This window comes from Eriocheir sinensis, chromosome 61, assembly GCF_024679095.1.
Source record: "Eriocheir sinensis breed Jianghai 21 chromosome 61, ASM2467909v1, whole genome shotgun sequence".
Classification (NCBI taxonomy): Eukaryota; Metazoa; Arthropoda; class Malacostraca; order Decapoda; family Varunidae; genus Eriocheir; species Eriocheir sinensis.
In genome coordinates this window covers 10,473,260-10,496,731 of record NC_066569.1, presented here as the reverse complement: position 1 = coordinate 10,496,731, position 23,472 = coordinate 10,473,260, and the positions used below count along the sequence as shown (strand labels likewise).

The 23,472-nt window shown below is 46.1% G+C and overlaps 3 protein-coding genes across 9 annotated transcripts in view; all 3 read left to right on the top strand.

Annotated features, from left to right (window-relative positions):
• The window catches only part of LOC126986034 (neuronal PAS domain-containing protein 2-like), a gene marked incomplete in the record, with an annotated part of 127,321 nt that overhangs the window by 21,922 nt on the left and 81,927 nt on the right, over positions 1-23,472 (top strand).
• Positions 1,365-16,783, top strand: LOC126986445 (putative methyltransferase DDB_G0268948). 7 transcript variants are annotated; one of them, XM_050842607.1, is made up of 8 exons: positions 1,365-1,483; positions 10,245-10,389; positions 11,398-11,561; positions 12,037-12,139; positions 12,464-12,565; positions 14,609-14,709; positions 15,124-15,270; positions 15,987-16,783. In XM_050842607.1, the coding sequence occupies exons 2-8, from the start codon at positions 10,261-10,263 to the stop codon at positions 16,084-16,086; spliced, it is 846 nt and encodes a 281-aa protein (XP_050698564.1). In that variant the 5' UTR covers positions 1,365-1,483; positions 10,245-10,260; the 3' UTR covers positions 16,087-16,783. The 7 variants fall into 7 exon arrangements, with proteins under 7 accessions (XP_050698564.1, XP_050698560.1, XP_050698558.1 ...); XM_050842606.1 differs by lacking the exon at positions 1,365-1,483 and adding an exon at positions 9,774-9,933; XM_050842604.1 differs by lacking the exons at positions 10,245-10,389; positions 11,398-11,561; positions 12,037-12,139; ... (2 more) ...; positions 15,124-15,270; positions 15,987-16,783 and adding exons at positions 4,781-5,994; positions 6,136-7,490; positions 7,617-8,662 and having other exon boundaries at positions 1,393-1,483.
• Positions 16,016-23,472, top strand: part of LOC126986446 (hemicentin-2-like) — a 33,259-nt gene continuing 25,802 nt past the window's right edge. The window contains exon 1 of the mRNA XM_050842609.1: positions 16,016-16,165. The gene's annotated coding sequence lies outside the window, so the exon portion shown is untranslated. The remainder of the gene's footprint in view (positions 16,166-23,472) is intronic.

The window sequence follows — 23,472 nt, the reverse complement described above, 5'->3', positions numbered from 1 at the left end:
GGTAGGTAGGAACAGGTGGCGCCAGAAATACGAGGTGCCAGTTTGATCTTTAATTAGGTCTGACAAAGCTTGCAACCCCTGTTATCTGACGCCATTATGTAGGTCGCCGCCTGAAACAACACGCGGGACGGAACCCAAGCAACACAAAGGTAGTTTTAGGGGGATTAAGCTTCAAGAAATGCGAACGTAGAGGCGGGAAATAAGAGAAATAGGGAAGGTGTCTGGCATCATGGCATGTCGCGACCACCACCATCACCACCATCAGGGTAGCCAAGGGCGGGATCTCAAGACTAATATTAGCTTACATCACAGCAATTAACGCCTTCCTCCATTATGATTATAGCTTATGATATCAAATGTGAGATAATAGGAAAAAAAATCCCTATGTATATGTGTCTTACGGTATAAAGTTGCTTGGATATAGTGATTAGAGGTGCTACAGATGAAGGGAGGACGTTGACAACACTGCGCGATGTAATACAGTATGCTACATTGAAATTCAGACTCCGGGTAATTTCCATCCCCAAAGCTTGTTTATTTCGCTACAAAGATTATTAATTGACGGCTCACAGCGTTATTTGAGTCATCATAAAGGGCGCAGAGTGATGCAGATATATTACACCACTGATATAAACGGATAAAATTAATATGAGACAACACTGAAGTTTCAAATAAAGATCAAATGTGAGATAATGAGAAAAACACCCTTATGTGTATGTGTTTCAAGGTCTAAAGTTAATTGCCCCATTGTATCATTTTAGCGCTTCACGGGACGCGCTATACCTACATGTATTAATAGTTGTATAATCACACTGTCCTGCCTGGGGGTTGAGATGGCATGTTCCTCCCTTCTCCCTTGTTGTTTACCTGCAACACTAAACAATCAATCAATCCATCAATCAATCAGTATGGTACGGGAGGTGCTACATAGGAAAGAAAGGGAGGTCGTTGGCAACACTGCGCACTGTACTACAATATGCTACATTGAAATACTCGCCTCGGGTCACTCAGCCCCAACGCTTGTCATCCCGGCCTCATAGACTGTTTATTAATGGCTCACAGTGTAATTTGAGCTATTATAAAAAGCGAAAGGTGATCCAGGCGAAAAATAAGGCGTGAAAAACCCATAAATCACCCCTCCTGGAAATCTTCCCCATCTTTACCAACACAAAATGGAGCGAAAATAACATTAACCACCATTTCCTATTTTCCTTTAGATCTCAAAAACGCAACAATAGAAGACACCCATATGAACAGAAATCACCATCTGTTAGGCTAATAGGTGTAATGATAGTAAAGATAATGACGAAAATGGAATATGAGGAGATCATTTTTCAAGGGTGATTTGGTAACAGTGGCGGGAGTAAACATTAGCACGTGGGGGGGTGAGAAAGGAGGAGGAGGAGCGGTTCGTTAAGGGGGTGACACTGTCCTTATTTTCTCGTCCTTATTCCCTCGTGCGTCCCCTCCCGAGACTGTAGAGGTGAGTGGTTTGTGTGGCGGGCTTCAGGCTACCAGGAGGGGGGCGGCGGGGGCGTGACGAGGGGTGCAGGGGGTGAAATATGAGAAAAGGATTGGCATTTTGGGGGAGGGGTCAGAGAGTGGGAGGGAGGGAGAGAGAGGATGATGATGATGATGATGATGATGAGTGAAGGTGAAGGAATATGGATGACTGGATGTAATGATCTGGAATGTGACATCGAAAACTGATTGATGTTCTAGTACTAATGATACTAAGGTTATTATTATTATTATTATTATTATTATTATGATAATGATGATGATGATTATAATTATCATTGTTATTACTGTTTATTAATGTTATTGTTGTTATTATTTTTATTATTATTATTATTATAAAAAAATATTATTATTATTATTATTATTATTATTATTATTATTATTATTATTATTATACCGTACAACGGGGTTATTTGGGACATTTTTTTGGTAATTTTGAGAAAATGAATGAACAAATTATGTGAAAATAAACATTTTATTCCTTTGGATTACAGATTATAGGGCTAGCTAACCTGGCAAAACTTTTCAAAATGAAAGGAATATTTTCTATATTTTTTTTCAATTTTTTAATGCCTGTCCCGAATTACCCCTTACTTTGGGGTAATTCTGAATGGTACCTATATATGGAAAAACATAATACAAATCATCTTTTCACAGACCAAATTAACATATATCACATGTTTAGAGAAAAATACATACCACACACACACACACACACACACCAAACACAAATTAACGCATCAGCAGTTTGCCAAAGCAGTTTTTAAATGAATGAATGCCTTTGTTAATCACTGGTTTCTCTAATTTAAGCACAATGTCATCAGAATGGGCTTCATATATATCTTTGTTTTCTGGATACTTGAAGGCTACAAAGCCTTGAACTACCTTGTGTTGCTGAGTTTTTCTCAAGTAATCACCTGTGAACTGTTTCTTTTCTTCATCAAACTGGATAATTTTACAAACAAAATAGGGTGGATTTTTTGAGCTCAGACTACCAAAGCGAACTACAACAAAGTCTCCCTCACTAAATGACAATGCATCTTCTACTGGTATTTCAGTCTCTTCTAGTGTTTTTAGCTCAATCTCTGGTGTCACTGGCACTATTGAAGCTTCAGGAATACTGGTACCGGCAGTGTTGTCAGAGTACTGGTGTGTAATGCCTAGGCATCTTGGCCTGGAATGAAAGTTCTATGGCTGTAGGAATCATATAACATTGGATTAAGCATAAAAGTTGTGTTACTGTAGAGTTCACATTCAAAATATACTAAAAATCTAAGAAAAACGCTTTTTCGTAATCCCGTCCCAAATTACCCAGTGTCTAATGTGCGGTATTTCTAGCAAAAATTATTGGCTCAGATCCATAAAACATTATCTGCAAACTTACCTCATAGGACAAGGATTCTGGCCTCAAAGTTTCAGGTGTGCAGCTATATTAGAAGTAGTGTAAAAGAACTGAAGTGTTTCCTTCATGCAGAGGGTGGGATTAAAGGTCATGATTTAAAGGGCAGCCTGTGGAAGGACATTTAAATTTTGTCAAAATTTTTATTAAAGAAAAAATTTTGGGAATTTTGTATCCTACCTCTACAGGTCCTAAAGTAAAGGTTTTAAGGAGTTTAGAAAATCATATTAACTCGGTAATTAAATTACATAATTTGTCCCAAATTACCCCGAATGTCCCAAATTACCCCGTTGTACGGTACTTATTTTTGTTATTACTATTTATTATTATTATTATTATTATTATTATTATTATTAATTATTATTATTATTATTATTATTATTAGGTATTACTACTACTACTACTACTACTACTACTACTACTACTACTACCACCACCACCACTACCAATACTACTACTACTACTACTACTACTACTACTACTACTACTACTACTCAGGGGCATTCGCAGGAAGTTTTCAAGGGGGGGCAGAGCCATTATGTTTGAGGTTCAACCTATATACTTGTATACGGTCCATCAAATGTCATATTTCCCATGGTGAATCACAAGGGCACATTCAGTTTCCCAATAACTGCACATCCAAGTGTCTTCCTGAAATTTTGAAGAATATCTGTTCTTTTATGACTTCCAAATGAAACTGTGAACAGGAATATAACAGATTTTTAAAGTGAGGCAACTGCCCCTCCTTCCCCCCCCCACTGGATGCCTATGCTGCCACTACCACTAACACTGCTTCTAATACTAGTACTACCACCTCTACTCTACCCCTGTAATTAAGTGGTGTTGTTTATGTCCCCTACCAGCGGTATATATATAAATAATAAGAAAAAATGTGAGTGCCCTCGACCACTAAACTCTGAACACTAACCAACTTAACCATTCCAACACTAACCAAAACACTCACCCTGAAGAATTAAAATATGTTTATTGAAGTATTAACAGATGAGTGACACTAAAGTAAAAACAGACAGGATACACTACACAGACTCCTGAAGGGAACCCCAGAGTGTGTAGTGTCAGTACTGAGACCCCCCCCCAGGAGACAGTGCCGAGGGGAACATAAGGCCTTGAGTGCCAGTGTGTGCTCTTTAAATTGAAGAACATGACAAGGCATTGATGAGAAAAACAAGCAATGGCAGGACAGTTGTGGCACTAATAGAGATCTGTGCCGAGAGGACCATGAAGCCTTGAGTGCCAGCTTGTGTTGTGTATATGGGTGATAATGACAGAACAGTGACGGGGAGAGAAAGCAATAGGAGAACAACCATGGCACTAATAGAGATCTGTGCCGAGAGGACCATAAAGCCTTGAGTGCCAGCTTGTGTTGTTTATATGGGTGATAATGACAGGACAGCGACGGGGAGAGAAAGCAATAGGAGAACAACCATGGCACTAATAGAGATCTGTGCCGAGAGGACCATGAAGCCTTGAGTGCCAGCTTGTGTTGTTTATATGGGTGATAATGACAGAACAGTGACGGGGAGAGAAAGCAATAGGAGAACGACCATGGCACTAATAGAGGTCTGTGCCAAGAGGACCATGAAGCCTTGAGTGCCAGCTTGTGTTGTGTATATGGGTGATAATGACAGAACAGTGACGGGGAAGAGAAAGCAATAGGAGAACAACCATGGCACTAATAGAGATCTGTGCCGAGAGGTCCATGAAGCCTTGAGTGCCAGCTTGTGTTGTGTATATGGGTGATAATGACAGAACAGTGATGGGGAGAGAAAGCAATAGGAGAACAACCATGGCGCTAATTGAGTTCTGTGTTGAAAAGGATCCCAATATTCTTAGTTCCAGTTTGTGTTGCTTAGATTGATGATGATGGCAAGACATGGATGAGAAGATAAAAGTAATGCAAGTACGATCATGGCATTAATAATAAGCAGTGCCAAAAAGGATCGCAACCGTTTGAGTGCCATGCGGTGGTTCTAAAACTAATGGTGAGAACAGTACTGTCATGGGAAGAAAGTATATTGGCAGTACAGTTTTGGCACTAGTAATGAGCAGAGCCAGGAGGGATCACAGCATTTTGAGTGCCATGTGGTGCCTAAACGGATGGTAAAAATGATGATGTAATGGGAAGACTGGCAGTACAATTGTGGCACCAGTGGAGAACAGTGCCAAGTGGACTATACTCTCATTAGTGCCAAGTGTTTGAATGAAGGATTATGACAAGTGATGGGAGGGAAAAGTAGTCCCAGTACAGTGTTGGCACCAGAGAGACAGTGCCAATAGGACCACAAACCATTAGTGCCAAGTGTTTGAATGAAGGATAATGACTGCTGTGATGGGAGAATACAGTGGCACCAGTACAGCGTTGGCACCAGAGAGCAGTGCCACGGGTACCACCAAACCCTCAGTGCCGGTACATGCCTGTGAGGTGTGTGGGCGGGTGTTTGGGCGGCGCAGCAACCTCTCGCGCCACCAGCGAATTCACAGCGGAGAGAAGCCATTCACCTGCCCCGAGTGCCAGCGTTCCTTCACCCACCGCAGCTCCCTAAAACACCACCTCAGGCTGCACACGGGGGAGCGGCCGTACCAGTGTTCGCTGTGCCCCCGAACCTTCCGACAGCGGCCCAACTACACCCTACACCTCAAGACACACACCGGCGACAAGGACTTCCGCTGCCACATCTGCGGGAAGGAGTTTGCCCAGCGCGTCCACCTCACCACCCACGCCCGCCTGCACTCTGGGGACCTTCCGTATGCCTGCCAGGACTGTGGTCGGAGGTTCCCCCAGCGGTGCCACCTCACCTGCCACCGGGACACACGCAGGGGCCAGGCCAAGCACTCGTGTGACCTCTGTGATAGACGGTTCTTCTCCCGGTCATGTCTGGTGGCACACAAGCGGACTCACGATGGAGGGACACAGGCCAAGGGAGTGAAGAGGCAGCGCAGCGATGTCCAGGAGGAGGGTCTGGGGTTGGGGAGGAAGAGGACCGAAGGGGGGAAGGTTACATGGGGTGATAGAGGAGAGGATGATAAGGAAAAGGAGGATAGGTGTAGAAAAGGTGTTGGTGATAGCTCTCAGGGGCAGGACAGAGCAGAGGACATGAAGGGGAAGGCTGCAGGGGATAGCACTAAGGGGGAGAGGGTTACATGGGGTGATAGAGGAGAGGATGATAAGGAAAAGGAGGATGGGTGTAGAAAAGGTGTTGGTGATAGCTCTCAGGGGCAGGACAGAGCAGAGGACATGAAGGGGAAGACTGCAGGGGATAGCACTAAGGGGGAGAGGGTTACATGGGGTGATAGACCAGAGGAGGATGAGGAAAAGGACGGTAGGTGTAGAAAAGGTGTTGGTGATATCTCTCAGGGGCAGAAAATAGTGAAGGACTTGAAGGAGAAGACTGTAAGGAATTTTGTTAAGGGTCTGGATGGGGTAGACGGCAGGGATGAGGGGAAGGATGTAGATTGGGATGAGAATAGAGACAAAGGGAGGGACAGAGATCATCGCTTCAAGGGGCTGCATGGGGAGGAGAACAGAGGCAAGGGGAGGGACAGAGATCGCTTTGAGGGGCTGCATGGGGAGGAAAACAGAGGCAAGGGGAGGGATAGAGATCACTTCAAAGGGCTGCATGGGGAGGAGAACAGAGGCAAGGGGAGGGATAGAGATCACTTCAAGGGGCTGCATGGGGAGGAGAACAGAGGCAAGGGGAGGGATAGAGATCGCTTCAAAGGGCTGCATGGGGAGGATAACAGAGGCAAGGGGAAGGATGTAGTTTGGTATAAGGACAGAGAAAAAGCTGTAGGCATTAACCATAAGAAGCAGGGCGGGGATGAGGTCATGAAGGGGGCAAATATAGGCGATAAATTCATCATTCAAGGCGAGGATAACAGTGATGAGGATAAGGACTTGAGTGACAGCCATAGAAAGGGTGAAGCTGAGGGTGAGCCTGTTTGTAGGGGCAGGGGAAGGAAGGTACAGGCCGTGGAGTGTGAGGTATACCACAAGACCTTCCGAAAACCCTCCCGTCTCTGCCACCACTGCCCCACCCACACCGGGGAACAACCACACCAGTGCCCCCAGTGTGACCGCAGGTTCTCCCATGCCTGGAGTCTGCGCCGGCACCTACTGGCACTACACAGCAAGGCAAAGCTCCCCCACACCCACTCCCACACCCATGGCAAGATTAGATCGTCAGTAACGGACACACCCAACACCCATGGCAATATACCCACCCACGCACCCACCCTCACATACACCCATGGCAGGAATAGGCCTTCAGTAACACCCACACCCAACACCCAGGACAGTACACCCGCCCACACACACACCCTCACCCACACACAAAGCGATTCACACACCCACACTCACAAACACTCATTAACACCCACACCCAACACCCACACACCCACCCTCACACCCACACAAAGACCCTCAGGAAGAATCTCACACACTCATCTCACCCGTGACCAAACCACACCCTCCCCAACACACTCAGGACACACACCCACCCTCACACCCACCAAGCACACCCAAAACAGGACTGGTGAGTGTTCCAGTGAGGTTATGTCCCCACACCTCACCAAGAACAGAGATACAGAAACTAGTCTTAAGGAGCTCTCGTCCGTCCCTAATACATGCTCTTCAGTGGGTGTTAAAGGAACTAAGAGTGATGAGTGTATTGGTGAGGTCATGTCTCCACCCGTCACTAAGAACAGAGGCGCAGAAACTAGTCTTGAGGAGCTCTCGTCCGTCCCTAATACATGCTCTTTGTTGGGTGTGGGAGGAAATAAGAGTACTAGTGAATGTGTTGGTGAGGTCATGTCTCCGCCCATCACTAAGAACAGAGGCTCAGAAACTAGTCTTAAGGAGCTCTCGTCCATCCCTAATACATGCTCTTCAGTGGGTGTTAAAGGAACTGAGAGTGATGAGTGTACCGACAGCTCATCAGGTAACCACAGGACACGGGTGCCAGGCGTACATCAACAGAATGGCACTCCTACCTCTCAGAGTGTTACTTTACCCCTTCACCTCAGCACACTACCTCAAAGAACAGAAACACAAAAGCATGACCTGTGCTCTCCCACCCTCCTATACCCCAGCACCTCCACGCCACGGGTCACAACTCACGGTCTGACCCTTAAGGAAGACCCAGAGCATAAGGTCATTAAGACAGAGGTCATAGATGATGTTAAAGAGGACCTTGCAGCTGGCACAAGGGAGGTGGATGGTCTAGGTAAACAGGAAAGCAAGGGAGAGCATACCAGGCTTTGTTCCTTTCCCCTCACAGCCCAGCCATTGGTAGCTGTGAGTCTGTTCCTGTTTGGGAAGAGAGTCAAGGAGGAGACAGAGGAGGAGACAGAAGGGGAGGGGGAACTGAGTGTGAAGGAGGAGTTTGAGATGGTGGAGGAAGCTGTGTAGAAGGGGGACTGCATAGAGACTTGCCCAGAGGGACCCCCGGGCCTGGCATTGTAGGGTGGGTGAGGCAGCGTGCCCCTCGGTGTGTTCCCCCATCGATTGATTGATTGATATAAGGCCGTGTGTGTCGAGAAAGAGTCTTAAGTGGTATGGGATGCAGTGTATAGTTAATTGTGAAGGAAGGAAGGGAGCAAGATGTCCAGACCTTATCTCCCGCAGTACAGTATACACCAATGTTGCAAGAATGTGCCTGTGCAGTTCCCCAGTGAACGCCTCTGTAGCTGTATGGTAGTAAAGCTCCATTCACCAGCCTGCAATTTTCACTGTTTTTTTGAATCCTTGTTAAGAGTTCCAGGGTTGGGGGGTTGAAGAGCACACACATGACAACTAAATAAGGTGTTTGCAGGTGTTGTTAGGAGGTGTATTTAAGTTGATGGGACTAATGACAAGGTATCTCTTTGTTAATAGTACAGAGGACATTAACCCAAATAAGTATTACACCAACATAAACAAACAATAGAAAAATATACAGTAAAATTTTTAAGTTGAGACTAAAGAAATGATTAAGTAACAATGTATCTCTTTTACTTAATTGTACAGTGAACATTAACCAAAATCAGTAATACACCAACATAAACAAACAATATAAAAATATACAGTAGAATTTTAAGTTGAGACTAAAGAAATGATTAAGTAACAATGTATCTCTTTTACTTAATTGTACAGTGAACATTAACCAAAATCAGTAATACACCAACATAAACAAACAATAGAAAAATATACAGTAAAATTTTTAAGTTGAGACTAAAGAAATGATTAAGTAACAATGTATCTCTTTTACTTAATTGTACAGTGAACATTAACCAAAATCAGTAATACACCAACATAAACAAACAATAGAAAAATATACAGTAAATTTTTAAGTTGAGACTAAAGAAATGATTAAGTAACAATGTATCTCTTTTACTTAATTGTACAGTGAACATTAACCAAAATCAGTAATACACCAACATAAACAAACAATACAAAAATATACAGTAAAATTTTTAAGTTGAGACTAAAGAAAGGATTAAGTAACAATGTATCTCTTTTACTTAATTGTACAGTGAACATTAACCAAAAATTTGTAATACACCAACATCTTAAAACATCTTAAACATCAAATCCAACACAACATTCACCCCTGTTAATGTTGCTATCAGTAAACAACATCTTACACATTAAATCATACATACCCATTAAACCTAAGTGGGAGAGCAGTTATGTTATCATTTCTCTGGGATGAACTCTTTGATTCCAGTCCTTATTAGATCCATACATACTTAACAGAGAAATTACAGTATACTAATTACAATGTGATTAGACCCCTTCCCACTTGGTAACACTTGTGGGCTGTGTGTGTGTGTGTGTGTGTGTGTGTGTGTGTTGGCAAGTCATGGTGAGTGAGTGTTCATTTTGCGTACACACACACACACACACACACACACACACACACACACACACACACACACACACACCTGCCTCGTTCCCACACCAGCCTCCTCCTGTCACCTGTCTCCAGCTCATCACCTGTGCCACTAATTAACAGGTAGGTGATGGAGCTGACTGCCTTGTGGTCACCTTGGCTGATCTACCTTTGACTTTATTTATATTTGTCTGTTGTTATATTTTTTGTCCTGTTTTTTGTGTATTCATTTATTTCCTATCGTTTTTTTTTTGCATTTTTGTTGTGATATGCGTTTTTTTTTTGTGTTAGGATGTGTTAGCATGAGAGTTGGAGTTTGATTCCTTTATACTTTATGTTCTTGTGATTCATGTGTTTTGCTACTTCTACTACTACTACTACTACTACTACTACTACTACCACCAGCACCTCACCAGCCTCTCCTTCCCGAATAGATTGATTGCGTTCAAGATGGCGAAGGCGGCTGATATGGTCTTTGCCAACCCTCAACTGGTGGAGAGGTATGTCAAGTTCCGCCCCACCCCGCCCCCAACACTCATCAACGCTGTGGTGGAGCATGTCAGGGAGGGGAGGCGCAAGGTAGGGGTGTGCTGGGGTGAGGGGAGGAGGTGGGGAGTGTGTGTGTGGGATGGGCAGGTATGGGAGGATTGAGGTGTGTATGGAAAGATATGAGACTGGATATAACTCTCTCCTTGTTTGTTTGTGTTTTATAGAGATGAGATTGAGTCTAAAATTGTATGTAGTGTGGCTCTACCTTGCTTTCTCTTTCCCCCTTGGTGTGGCAGGCTGGGGGTGTGGCAGAAGTGTGTGTTTGGAACAGATCTGACACTGGATTTAACTCTTTCCTTCCCTTTCCTTTCCTTTCCTTTCCCTTCCCTTCCCTTCCCTTCCCTTCTCTTCCCTTCCTTTCCTTTCCTTTCCCTTCCTTTCCTTTCCTTTCCCTTCCCTTCCTTTCCTTTCCTTTCCTTACCTTTCCTTTCCTTTCCCTTCCTTTCCTTTCCCTTCCCTTCCCTTCCCTTCCCTTCTCTTCCCTTCCTTTCCTTTCCTTTCCTTTCCTTTCCCTTCCCTTCCTTTCCCTTCCCTTCCGTTCCTTTCCTTTCCTTTCCTTTCCTTTCCTTTCCTTTCCTAACCTTCCCTTCCGTTCCCTTTCCTTTCCTTTCCTTTCCTTTCCTTTCCTTTCCTTTCCTTTCCTTTCCTTTCCTTCCCTTCCTTTCCTTTCCTTTCCTTTCCTTTCCTTTCCTTTCCTTTCCCTTCCCATCCTTTCCTTTCCTTTCCTTTCCCTTCCCTTCCTTTCCTTTCCCTTCCCTTCCTTTCCTTTCCCTTCCTTTCCTTTCCTTTCCCTTCCTTTCCTTTCCTTTCCTTTCCTTTCCTTGTGTAGTATAGAGATAACCAGTGTGGCTGAACTCAAAACTCCCTTCCCTCTTGGTGTGGCAGGCTGGGGGTGTGGCTGAGATTGTATGAAGAGATCTGACACACTGGATTTAACTCTTCTTGGTAGTTATTTGAGTGGAATAGAGATTAGCTTGACTCTACAATCTCATGCAGTGTGGTTCTACTTTCTACTTCTCCCCTGTGGTGGTGTGGCAGGCTGGGGGGGTGGCTGAGCTATGTGTGGACCTGGGGTGTGGTTCGGGGCAGAGCATGGGTCCCCTCGCGCCACACTTCCCCTCGGTGGTGGGTGTGGATGTCAGTCAGCCGCAGCTCGACATGGCCGCACAGGAACTGAAACACCTGCCCAATGTTTCCTTCAGGTGAGTGGGGGCGGGACGAGACTTTAGATTTTAATTTCACTTTTTTTAATTCTGTATAGTTTTCATTTTTTATTCTTATTTTTTATTTTATTTTCTATAGATTATATATTTGTTTTTTTTTATGTATTTTTCTTTTTTTTTCATATTTTTCAATTCTCTTAATTTTTGCTTGTTTTTTTTTGTCATTTTTTTGCTTGCTTGTTTTCTTTCTTTATTTTTATTTTTGTTTTTGTTCTTTATTTATTCTTTTATTCATTATTATTATTTTTTTTTTTCATCTCCACGCTCTTGTCCTCCTCCTCCTCCTCCTCCTCCTCCTCCTCCATCACATACTTACGATGGCTATATTTGAATTGATTAATATCCCATACATAATTATACTCTCTCTCTCTCTCTCTCTCTCTCTCTCTCTCTCTCTCTCTCTCTCTCTCTCTCTCTCTCTCTCTCTCTCTCTCTCTCTCTCTCTCTCTCGCAGGGTGGGTTCGGCTGAGGGCCTACCATTTGGGGCCAACTCGGTAGACCTGGTCACGTGCTGCGCTGCCGTCCACTGGTTCAATTTCGAGACTTTCTACAAGGAGGTGAGGAAGGGCCGAGGGATTGTGTTTTGTATACTGTCACACAAAGGAACACAAAGGAAGAACAAACAACAGCATTCATTCGTTTATTGATTTGTATATTCGTTGCTTGGTGAACTGACTGATTGGTTGATTGGTTAATGTTATTCCTGATACTGTTGATACTACTTCTGCTACTACTGTGATTGAGTGGTTGATTGGTTAGTTAATGTTATTCCTGCTACTTTTAATACTGCTACTGCTACTACTTCTGTGGGGGTCACCTTTCTTACAGTGTCTAATGTGTTTTTTCTTTGCTTGTTAGACTAATGTTCCCTCCCCTCTCAGGTGGACCGAGTGTTGCGGCCAGGCGGAGTGCTGGCCTGCTACAGCTACATCACATGCTCGCCACTCTGCAATGGACGGGATCTGTGCTCAGTTATTGTGGAGGTGAGTGGCAGTCAGCTCTATACTACACAAGATGGCACCACTATAAACACTTGCCTGTGCCATGATGGGCTGGGGCCGACTACCACCCAGGCCCCTCAAGCAAGCCTACTGGCACTAAAAGCGTAGACGTTAAAAAAAGAAAAAGGAAAGGAAAGGAAAGGAAAGGAAAGGAAAGGAAAGGAGAGAGCAGCGTTACCAAATTATCGTACTCAGCAACTTATCGCATCGTATTATCAGGTTTCTGACTCACAGCTATCGCAAACAAACACCAATAAGTAATGATTTTAACGATAACTTTAACTGGAATTTCGTTATATGTGTGGGTAGGAAAGATTCGGGCCCTGGAACTGATATTTGCGATGTTCTGAGTACGATAATTTGGCAACGTTGGGAGAGAGTTTAATCCAGTGTGTCAGATTAGGTATATAGACATGGAATTCGCTATACTCGGTTCACCCAAGCCTAAGGTGTACATTATCACTCTCTGGCAACCCGCTGTCCCCCGGGGTGTCCGATTTCATGGATAATATAAATCCGCACAGCACCCATCTTTTTCTCCCCTCCCCCGCACAGCACCCATCTTTTTCTCCCCTCCCCCGCACAGCACCCATCTTTTCTCCCTCCCCTTTGCACCCATCTTTTCTCCCTCCCCACAGCACCCATCTTTTCTCCCTCCCCTTTGCACCCATCTTTCTCCCCTCCCCTTTAGCACCATCTTTTCTCCTCCCCTTTGCACCCATCTTTCTCCTCCCCAGCACCCATCTTTTCTCCCTCCCCTTTGGCACCCATCTTTTCTCCCTCCCCTTTGGCACCCATCTTTTCTCCCTCCCCACAGCACCCATCTTTTCTCCCTCCCCCACAGCACCCATCTTTTCTCCCTCCCCTTTAGCACCCATCTTTTCTCCCCTCCCTTTGCACCCATCTTTTCTCCTCCCCCACAGCACCCATCTTTTCTCCTCCCCTTTGCACCCATCTTTTCTCCCTCCCCCCACAGCACCATCTTTTCTCCCCTCCCCTTTGGCACCCATCTTTTTCTCCCCTCCCCCGCACAGCACCCATCTTTTTCTCCCCTCCCCTGCACAGCACCCATCTTTTTCTCCCCTCCCCCGCACAGCACCCATCTTTTTCTCCCCTCCCCCGCACAGCACCCATCTTTTTCTCCCCTCCCCCGCACAGCACCCATCTTTTTCTCCCCTCCCCCGCACAGCACCCATCTTTTTCTCCCTCCCCTTTGGCACCCATCTTTTCTCCCTCCCCTTTAGCACCCATCTTTCTCCCTCCCCGCACAGCACCCATCTTTTTCTCCCCGCCCGCACAGCACCCATCTTTTTCTCCCCTCCCCTTGGCACCCATCTTTTCTCCCTCCCCTTGCACCCATCTTTTCTCCCTCCCCTTGCACCCATCTTTTCTCCTCCCCTTTGCACCCATCTTTTCTCCCTCCCCCACAGCACCCATCTTTTCTCCTCCCCTTTGGCACCATCTTTTCTCCTCCCCACAGCACCCATCTTTTCTCCCCTCCCCTTTGGCACCCATCTTTTCTCCCCTCCCCTTTGCACCCATCTTTCTCCCCTCCCCACAGCACCATCTTTTCTCCTCCCCTTTTAGCACCCATCTTTTCTCCTCCCCTTTAGCACCCATCTTTTCTCCCTCCCCTTTAGCACCCATCTTTTTCTCCCCTCCCCCGCACAGCACCCATCTTTTTCTCCCCTCCCCCGCACAGCACCCATCTTTTTCTCTCCCTTTCCTTCACAGCACTACCTCCCTTTCCCCTTCCTTCCTCTCCCTCTTTCCATTTTCCTCCCTTCCTACACAGCATCCATCTTCACCCTCCCCTTCCTTCCTCTCCCCCTCCTTTCCATGCTCTCCCTCTCCCTTTCCCTCCTCTTTCCTTCCTCTCCCCCTCCTTTCCTTCCTCCTCCCTTTTCCTCCTCAGCACCCACCTTCACCCTCCCCTTCCTTCACCTCACCCGTTTTCACCCTACCCCCACAGCATCCATCTTTACTCCGTCCCTCACAGCAGCCATCTTTGTGCCTCTCCCACAGTTGTATCATGAGCTGGACCGCTACTGGACTGAGGGACATCAGCATCTGTGGAAGGAATATGCCAGCCTGCCGCCCCTGTACCCCATCGACACACACATAGGGTAGGGCTGTTTGTGCCTGTGTGTTTACGTGTGTGTGTGTGTGTGTTTATCTAGTGTCAGTATACAGGGCCTGAGCTACCCTCATCTCACACTCACACCATTTCTGACTCTTCCTAACACACCCACACCACCTCAGCCCATCCATACACACCTACACAGTACCCACCACACACCCACACACACCTTCCCCACTAGTCCAATCCAACTCTAGCTTATCCTTATGCTGTCCAAATCCCCTATGCAAGAGTTAACCAGCATCTTCATTCTTTCATCCCTATGTTGTCCAAATCCCTTATGCAAGAGTCAACTAGCATCTTCATTCTTTCATTCCTTTCACCAACAATACACTACCCACCTTATAGTCACCCCCCCCACACTCTCCCCCACTCATCCCTCCCTTTTCACCCCCCGCAGGAGCCAGGATGGGGCCTTCAGCGTGGTGGTGGAGGGGACGATGGAGGGGGTACTGGGGTATGTGTCTTCCTGGTCTGCCACGGACAAGCTGAGAAAGAACGAAGGAGAGGAAGCTGCAGCGGACTATTTGGGGAGAGCTAAGAAAAGGTAGGTATGGTGGGGAGAGAGGGAATTACATAGAATTACATAGAAAATCAGACCACACAGACCTCTAACAGATAAATAGATAGATAAATAGAAAGATAGATAGCTACACAGACAGATAGATAGAGTCAGTCACACACACATAGATAAACAAAGAGATATATAATTAAATACAGATATTGAGAGAGACATTGACTTAGATTTATGTAGATATTGAGACTCACACAGACTTTGCATTTCTACTTGAGTGAATGTTAAGTTCTTGAAGGTGTTGGTCAAGGTTGATTGCAAGTGAGTCAGTCGGGGGGGGAGAGAGAGAGAGAGAGAGAGAGAGAGAGAAACTAACCTAACCTAATCTAACTTATACATTTTCTTCACCCATTTCCACAGGGTACATGAGAAAAGAGAGAGAGAGAGAGAGAGAGAGAGACTAACCTAACCTAAACTTACTAATACATTCTCTTCACCCATTTCCACAGGTTACACGAGAAGAGAAAAGAGAGAAAGACTAACCTAACCTAACCTAACCTAACCTAACCTAACCTAGCTCCATCTCTCACCCTTCCCCAGGTTATTCGAGGCTGCCGGCATTGTTACAGAGGAGAGCGAAGGGGCCGTGAGCCTTTTCCACAGGTTACATGAGAAAAGAGAGAAAGACTAACCTAACCTAACCTAACCTAACCTTACCTAACCAAGCTCCATCTCTCACCCTTCCCCAGGTTATTCGAGGCTGCCGGCATTGTTACAGAGGAGAGCGAAGGGGCCGTGAGCCGCCGATACGACTACTTCCTGAGAATGTGGCAGAAACCGCACCCCTGAACACACCCTACTTCACGCAGCTCCTCCTTCTCTGCCTCCTCCTCCTCCTCCTACATCACCCCAAGAAAGGAGGAATAGGGTAAGAGGTGAGGTTAGGGAGTCCGGGATAAGGAGGAGTAGTAGTGGGAATGGGAGTAGTGGTAGTAGGAGTAGTGTGGTGGTGGTGGTGGTGGTGGTGGTAGGGTTGTTTGTAAGCTATTGTGTACCTCCATAGATTTCTGGATAATTTTGGAGATTTTTGAAGATTTTTTTGATAGATTTCTGGAGATTTTGTCGATTTCTGTAGAATTTCTGTAGATTTGTAGATTTCTGGATAATTGTGGAGATTTTTGAAGATCTTTTGTAGATTTCCAGAGATTATGTCAAGTTCTGGAGAATTTCTGGATTTTTTGTCGATTTCTGTAGATTTTTTGTAGATTTCCTTAGAATTTCTGTAGATGTTTTATAGAGTTCTGGATAATATTTGTAGATTTTTGTAGATTTCAGGATAACATCTTTTGATTTCTGTAGATTCCTTGAAAAATATGTTCATTTCAGTAGAATTTCTGTTAATTTCTGGATATGTTATGGAGATTTCTGTAGATTTGTTTGCAGAGATTAACAGGAGGCTCACATTGTAATCTGTAGAGTGTGTATTTCTGTAGACTTTCTTTGTGAATATATAAATCCAATATGTACCTTTGGGTTGGATGGGTGACTCCTGTATATTGATTTCTCCTTCTGTGTGTGTGTGTGTGTGTGTGTGTGTGTGTGTGTGTGTGTGTGTGTGTTATTGGTCTGTTTTTTCTTCCCTCCTTTCCTTCTCTCTCTCTCTCTCTCTCTCTCTCTCTCTCTCTCTCTCTCTCTCTCTCTCTCTCTCTCTCTCTCTCTCTCTCTCTCTCTTCTAATCTTTTTTGTATAATTATTTTCAACAACCTTATTTATGCCTCTCTTCCTCCTCTCTATCCTCCTCCTCCTCCTCCTCTTCCTCCTCCTCCTCCACCACCACCAGCTGTTCTCCTTCATCTCTCCTTTCCTCCATCCTCCTTGCCTGCTCTTCCCTCCTCTCTCCCTCCCTCTCTCCCTCCCTCCAAGAGTCATCTGGTGGTGACTGTCCCAAGCATGCCTCCCTAACCTGCCCCTCCACCCTATTACCTCCCTTAATTACACACCTGCCTCCACAAATGGCCCGGGAAGGAGGGAGGGAGGCTCACCTGTAACATGTAATTAGTTCGTTTACCTCTGGAGCACACACACACACACACACACACACACACACACACACGCACACACAGAGAGACGGTCATGGGGAGCAGGGGAGAAGGAAGTATGAAAAAAGTAAAAAAAATAAAAACGATTGAGGGTAAGAAAGAGATTGGAGGAATTGGAGGAAAAGGAAAAAGGAAAGGAAAGGAAAGGAAAAAATTGGAGGAGTCTTGGTTATGAGTATGAACAAGCGTGATAAAGAGTATTGGATTCCTCTTGGTTATGTTGCGGTCGTGTGGTGCAGGGGAGGAGGAAGGATGAGAAGGGACAGAAAAAAGAAATGATCGGGGACTGAAGGACTGAAGGATTCTTGATCGTCAAAGGTATGGAGAATAATAATAATATAGAGTATTGGATTCCTCCTGGTTATGTTAAGGGGGCAGGGGAGGAGGAAGGATGAGAGAGAGAAAGGAAAAAAAAGAAAGATTAGGGGTAAGAGATAGCTGTTGGAATCTTGATCATTATAGGACAAGCATAATAAAGAGTACTGGATTCTCCTTTGTTATGTGTTTGAACAAGTGTAACAAAGAGGATCAGGTTATGGAAGAGAGAAAAAAAAATGATTTGGGGTAAGAGGAGACTATAGATTTTGCGTTGTTATGAGTATGGACTAACGTAATAAAGAGTACTGGATTCCCCTTTGTTATGTGTTTGAACAAGTGTAACAAAGAGGATCAGGTTATGGAAGAGAGAAAAAAAAAATGATTTGGGGTAAGAGGAGGAGACTATGAATCTTGGGTTGTTATGAGTATGGACTAACGTAATAAAGAGTATCAGATTCCTCTTTGTTATGTGTATGAACAAGAGTAACAAAGAGGATCAGGTTATGGAAGAGAGAAAAAAAAAACTGATTGGGAGTAAGAGGAGGAGACTATGAATCTTGCGTTGTTATGAGTATGGACTAACGTAATAAAGAGTATCAGATTCCTCTTGGTTATGTGTTTGAACAAGTGTAACAAAGAGGATCAGGTTATGGAAGAGAGAAAAAAAAATGATTGGGGGTAAGAGGAGACTATAGATTTTGCGTTGTTATGAGCATGGACTAACGTAATAAAGAGTACTGGATTCCCCTTTGTTATGTGTATGAGCAAGTGTAACAAAGAGGATCAGGTTATGGAAGAGAGAAAAAAAAAACTGATTGGGAGTAAGAGGGTAATTGAGATGCTGTGTAGGAAGGGAGGTAAACAGGAAGGGAGAGAGGAAGGAGGGGGAGAGGGAGGTAGTGCTGTGAAGGAAAGGGAGATAAAAAGATGGATGCTGTGTAGGAAGGGAGGAAAACAGGAAGAGGGGGAGGAAGGAGGGGGAAAGGGAGAGAAAAAATGGATGCTGTGTAGGAAGGGAGGAAAACAGGAAGGGAGAGAGGAAGGAGGGGGAGAGGGAGATAGTGCTGTGAAGGAAAGGGAGATAAAAAGATGGATGCTGTGTAGGAAGGGAGGAAAACAGGAAGGGAGAGAGGAAGGAGGGGGAAAGGGCGGTAGTGTGAAGGAGAGTAATTGGAGGAATCTTGGGTTGTTATATGAAGAAATTATAATGGCGTTGTTAAGTGCGGGATAGTTACTGTGTACACGGCCTGAGAAACACACAAAAAAAGCAAAACAAAGCAAAATGGCATATAAAGAAAAGATTAGATGCAAATGAAATGCTGTAACAAGAGGAAAGTTCACTCATTGCCTGTGTTGTTGTCTGTTATTAGAATCGCGTAGCCTCGTCATGCTCTCCGGGCTGTGGAAGGTCACCCCTGCTGCCTTGCCACCCCCCTTCCCTTCCTCTCCGTCCCCCCTGAACCCCTGCTGCCTTGCCCCTCCCCTTCCCTTCCCTTCCTCTAGTCCTCTCCCTCCCCCCTGAACCCCTGCTCCCTTGCCCTCCCCTTCCCTTCCTCTAGTCCTCTCCTCCCCTGAACCCCTGCTGCCTTGCCCTCCCTTCCCTTCCTTCCTCTAGTCCTCTCCTCCCCCTGAACCCCTGCTGCCTTGCCCTTCCTTCCCTTCCCTTCCTCTAGTCCTCCCTCCCCTGAACCCCTGCTGCCTTGCCCCTCCCCTTCCCTTCCCTTCCTCTAGTCCTCTCCCTCCCCCCTGAACCCCTGCTCCCTTGCCCTCCCCTTCCCTTCCTCCAGTCCTCTCCCTCCCCTCTGAACCCCTGCTGCCTTGCCCTTCCCGTCCTCTAGTCCTCTCCCTCCCCCCTGAACCCCTGCTGCCTTGCCCTTCCCTTCCCTTCCTCTAGTCCTCTCCCTCCCCCCTGAACCCCTGCTCCCTTGCCCTCCCCTTCCCTTCCTCCAGTCCTCTCCCTCCCCTCTGAACCCCTGCCCCCTTCCTCCTCCCCATGACCCGCGGCTGGCACCGTTCCCTCAAACATGTCGTCAGCGCGTGTCGTACGGAAGTCGTTTGCATAGGTAACGGGCTGGCATGGTACGCTTTTCACACAGCGACGCGGACGTGTAGAAAGGCTCGGAGGTTAGCTACTGTTGACCTGCCGCTACAAACAAGCTGGCATTTTTTCAGTCATTGTTGAGTGGCCTAAGACTACCTACATGTTATCCTGAATACCACCTACCGAACATCTAAATAGAGGATCAAAGATGAGTTCCGGGAGACAGCATGAGTTAAGGAAGATGGCGCCACTATAAACACTTGTCTGTGCCGTAACGGGCTTGGGCTAACCACCAAACCCCGACCAAGAAAGCCTACCGGTGCCATAGGCGAAACGTTAAAACCAATCTTCCTCTGCGGCACAGCAACACGCCGGCAGTGACTAGGGGGCCTGGCTCTGGGTACGGCACGGACAGGATGACAGGCAAATGTTGATGGAGGAGCTGGCCGGGCGAGGAGAGGAACACTTAGTATCAGCGGTCATACATATACGGAACTCCCCGTCTAGATTTTTCCGTGTACGCGCTATGGGTGAGTGAACACATCCAGCACACACACACACACACACACACACACACACACGCACATAGACGTACACACACTCCATTACCCCGTTCGTGTGTCTGTCCCCCGCCGCGCTGACTTGAGTAAGGCGGCGCGTGAAGTCTGTGGGAAGGGAAGGCTAGCGGGCGGCACCTCCTGGGCCATATATTACAACATTTTGGCGCCCACACACCCGCATTATTATTATTTTTGTCTTTCCCTGAGAGGATCAAAGATGAGCTCCGGGGGACAGCATGAGGCAAGCAAGATGGCGCCACTCTAAACACTTGCCCGCGCCACTGACAAACTGGAACCGACCATCAGTTTTATCAGTTTTATGAGTCTATTGATACTCTGACAAGGCTCTAGCACCGTGATTTTGCTTTTATTTTTTACAACAAAGGAGACAGCTCAAGGGCACACAAAAAAGTAAACAATAATAAAAAAAGCCCGCTACTCGCTGGACACAAAAAGAATCTAAAGAGGTGGCCGAAAGAGAGGTCAATTTCGGGAGGAGAATTTCGGAATGTCGAGAAACGCCCGTCAGAACCCGACTCAGCGCCTCTGTGGCCGCTAGATACAGTTTTTGTGGGAGCCGAGGGCGTCTGAGTATACCTGGGTAGCTATAACCTGTCCCTTCTGAGCCGCTGCGCCGGAAGCCAGACAACAGGTGTGCCAGGCTTTCTCTCTCTCTCTCTCTCTCTCTCTCTCTCTCTCTCTCTCTCTCTCTCTCTCTCTCTCTCTCTCTCTCTCTCTCTCTCTCTCTCTTACAAACCTTCGAAAACATCAACAAAAACAAAAACATGATAAATAAGAGAGAGAGTATGTAATTATGAGGGATAAAGTAAAGGATAATGAACTGAGCAAAAAATCTCTCTCTCTCTCTCTCTCTCTCTCTCTCTCTCTCTCTCTCTCTCTCTCTCTCTCTCTCTCTCTCTCTCTCTCTCTCTCTCTCTCTCTCTCTCTCTCTCTCTCTCTCTCTCAAGATGGATGGATATAATGTCTCCGTAATTTTGTTTGTCATTATCTGTGTTTTTTTTTCTTCCTTGCTTCCTGTTTTTCTTTACCTTCCTTCCTTCCTTCCTTCCTTCCTTCCTGTTATTATTGATGTTCCTCTCTTCCTCCTTTCCTTCCCTTCTTGTTTTTCTTTATCATCTTCCTTCCTTCCTCTTCTTCTCTACGTCACTCTTTTCATTCCTTCCTTCCTTCCTTTCTTTATTATTATTATTATTATTATTATTATTATTATTATTATTATTATTATTATTATTATTATTATTATGAAAACGCAGCTCTGTGCAAGGAAGAAAACAACAACAGAATAACAGGAACACACAAACACACACACACACACACACACACACACACACACACACACACACACACACACACACACACACACACACACACACACACACACACACACACACACACACACACACACTCGCGGTCATGTACATTATGCAGACCCATCGCCGTGTGCAACCTAACTACTGAACTGCAGACGTTACAGCTTTGTTTGTGTGTACGTAATGACCGTGTGTGTGTGTGTGTGTGTGTGTGTGTGTAATTCACCGCGACCTGATCACAAGCTGGACCCGTCATCGCCAGCAAACACCCTCCCGACAATAGCAAGCTCATTATAGTTAATCTCTGGGTACTGCCTGAGCCTCCACACACCCCACACCTCGTACCCCGCGCTTAAAGGGGACAGTAACCACTCCTGTCAGCGGACCAAGACCTTGTGTGGACGCCTGCTGCTACCAGAGGGTGGGCAGGTCAAAGGTGATGGCGTCTAAGGCCAGGGGTTGAGGGCGGCGTGTAACCTGTGGTAGCGGAAGCCAGTGTCCCCCACGGAGATCAAACAATGGATGCTACAGTTTGTCGAGATGCTTGACGCCCGAATGGTCTTGATAAATTTCATCGAAGGCGAGACAGATACACCCAGGGCAGGTACTCGGCAAATATTGTCATGTAAAGAGAATTTTGATAAAAGTCCAATTCTGCTTGATTTTCCAGGGCTTTCATGCAAGAAAGATTTTCAATGAGGAAAACCTTGCATCGGACATTTATTTTCTCTCGTTTGCCAATAAACGAAACAACGAGAATGATCAACTGAATTTTTAATAACTATATTATCACTTTGGGGTAGGCGGTGGCTGAGTGGTAGCGTGCACATTCACCGCGTGATGGACGACGCGAGTTCGAATCCCCACGCTACCACCTCGGATTTTTCAGTCACCGCCGAGTGGCTTAAAACTACCCACATGCTGCCCTGAAGACCACCCATCAACCCGGACTCTAGAGGAAACCGTCCAAGTGAATGAAGGACGAGTTCCGGGGGGCAGCATGAGCCAAGGGAAGATGGCGCCACTATAAACACTTGCCTGCGCCATGACGGGCTGGGGCCAAATACCATCCAGGCCCCTCAAGCAAGCCTACCGGCGCTGTAGGCATAGACGTAAAAAAACCCCATTCTATTGAAGTTTAATTGTTGGAAATCCCGCAGAAACAGGTAATTTACGATGATTAAAAGAATAGTTGAAGCTTCCTGCGCACAAAGACGTACCCGGTGGCGACACTTGGTAAGGGTGAATATACCTCATAGGCTTGCTGTTGCCTGCCATTCCATGTTCTCTTGTTTATTCCTCCTCCTCCTCCTCCTCCTCCTCCTCCTCCTCCTCCTCCTCCTCCTCCTCCTCCTCCTCCTCGTTATCAGCGGATGAATATTATTTGCCTGGCTAAGAAAGATCTACACCCATTATTTTTGTCGTCTTCTTCCTCCTCCTCCTCTTCCCTTTCCTCCTCCTCCTCCTTCCCCTTCCTCCTCCTCCTCCTCCTCCTCCTCCTCCTCGTTATCAGCGGATGAATATTATTTGCCTGACTAAGAAAGATCTACACCCATTATTTTTGTCGTCTTCTTCCTCCTCCTCCTCCCCTTCCCCTTCCTCCTCCTCCTCCTCCCCCTTCCCCTTCCCCTTCCTCCTCCTCGTCCCTTCCCCTTCCTCCTCCTCCTCCTCCTCCCCTTCCCCTTCCCCTTCCTCCTCCTCCTCCTCCTCCCCTTCCCCTTCCTCCTCCTCCTCCTCCTCCTCCTCCTCCTCCTCCTCGTTATCAGCGGATGAATATTATTTGCCTGACTAAGAAAGATCTACACCCATTATTTTTGTCGTCTTCTTCCTCCTCCTCCTCCCCTTCCCCTTCCTCCTCCTCCTCCTCCCCTTCCCCTTCCCCTTCT

Excerpts from the sequence above, each read along its gene's own strand:
- LOC126986445 (XM_050842603.1), top strand. The coding sequence starts at position 5,259 with ATGACTGCTGTGATGGGAGAATACAGTGGCACCAGTACAGCGTTGGCA. Across the intron at positions 7,491-7,616 it reads CTGGTGAGTGTTCCAGTGAG|GTCATGTCTCCACCCGTCAC; the intron begins GTTATGTCCCCA and ends TGTATTGGTGAG.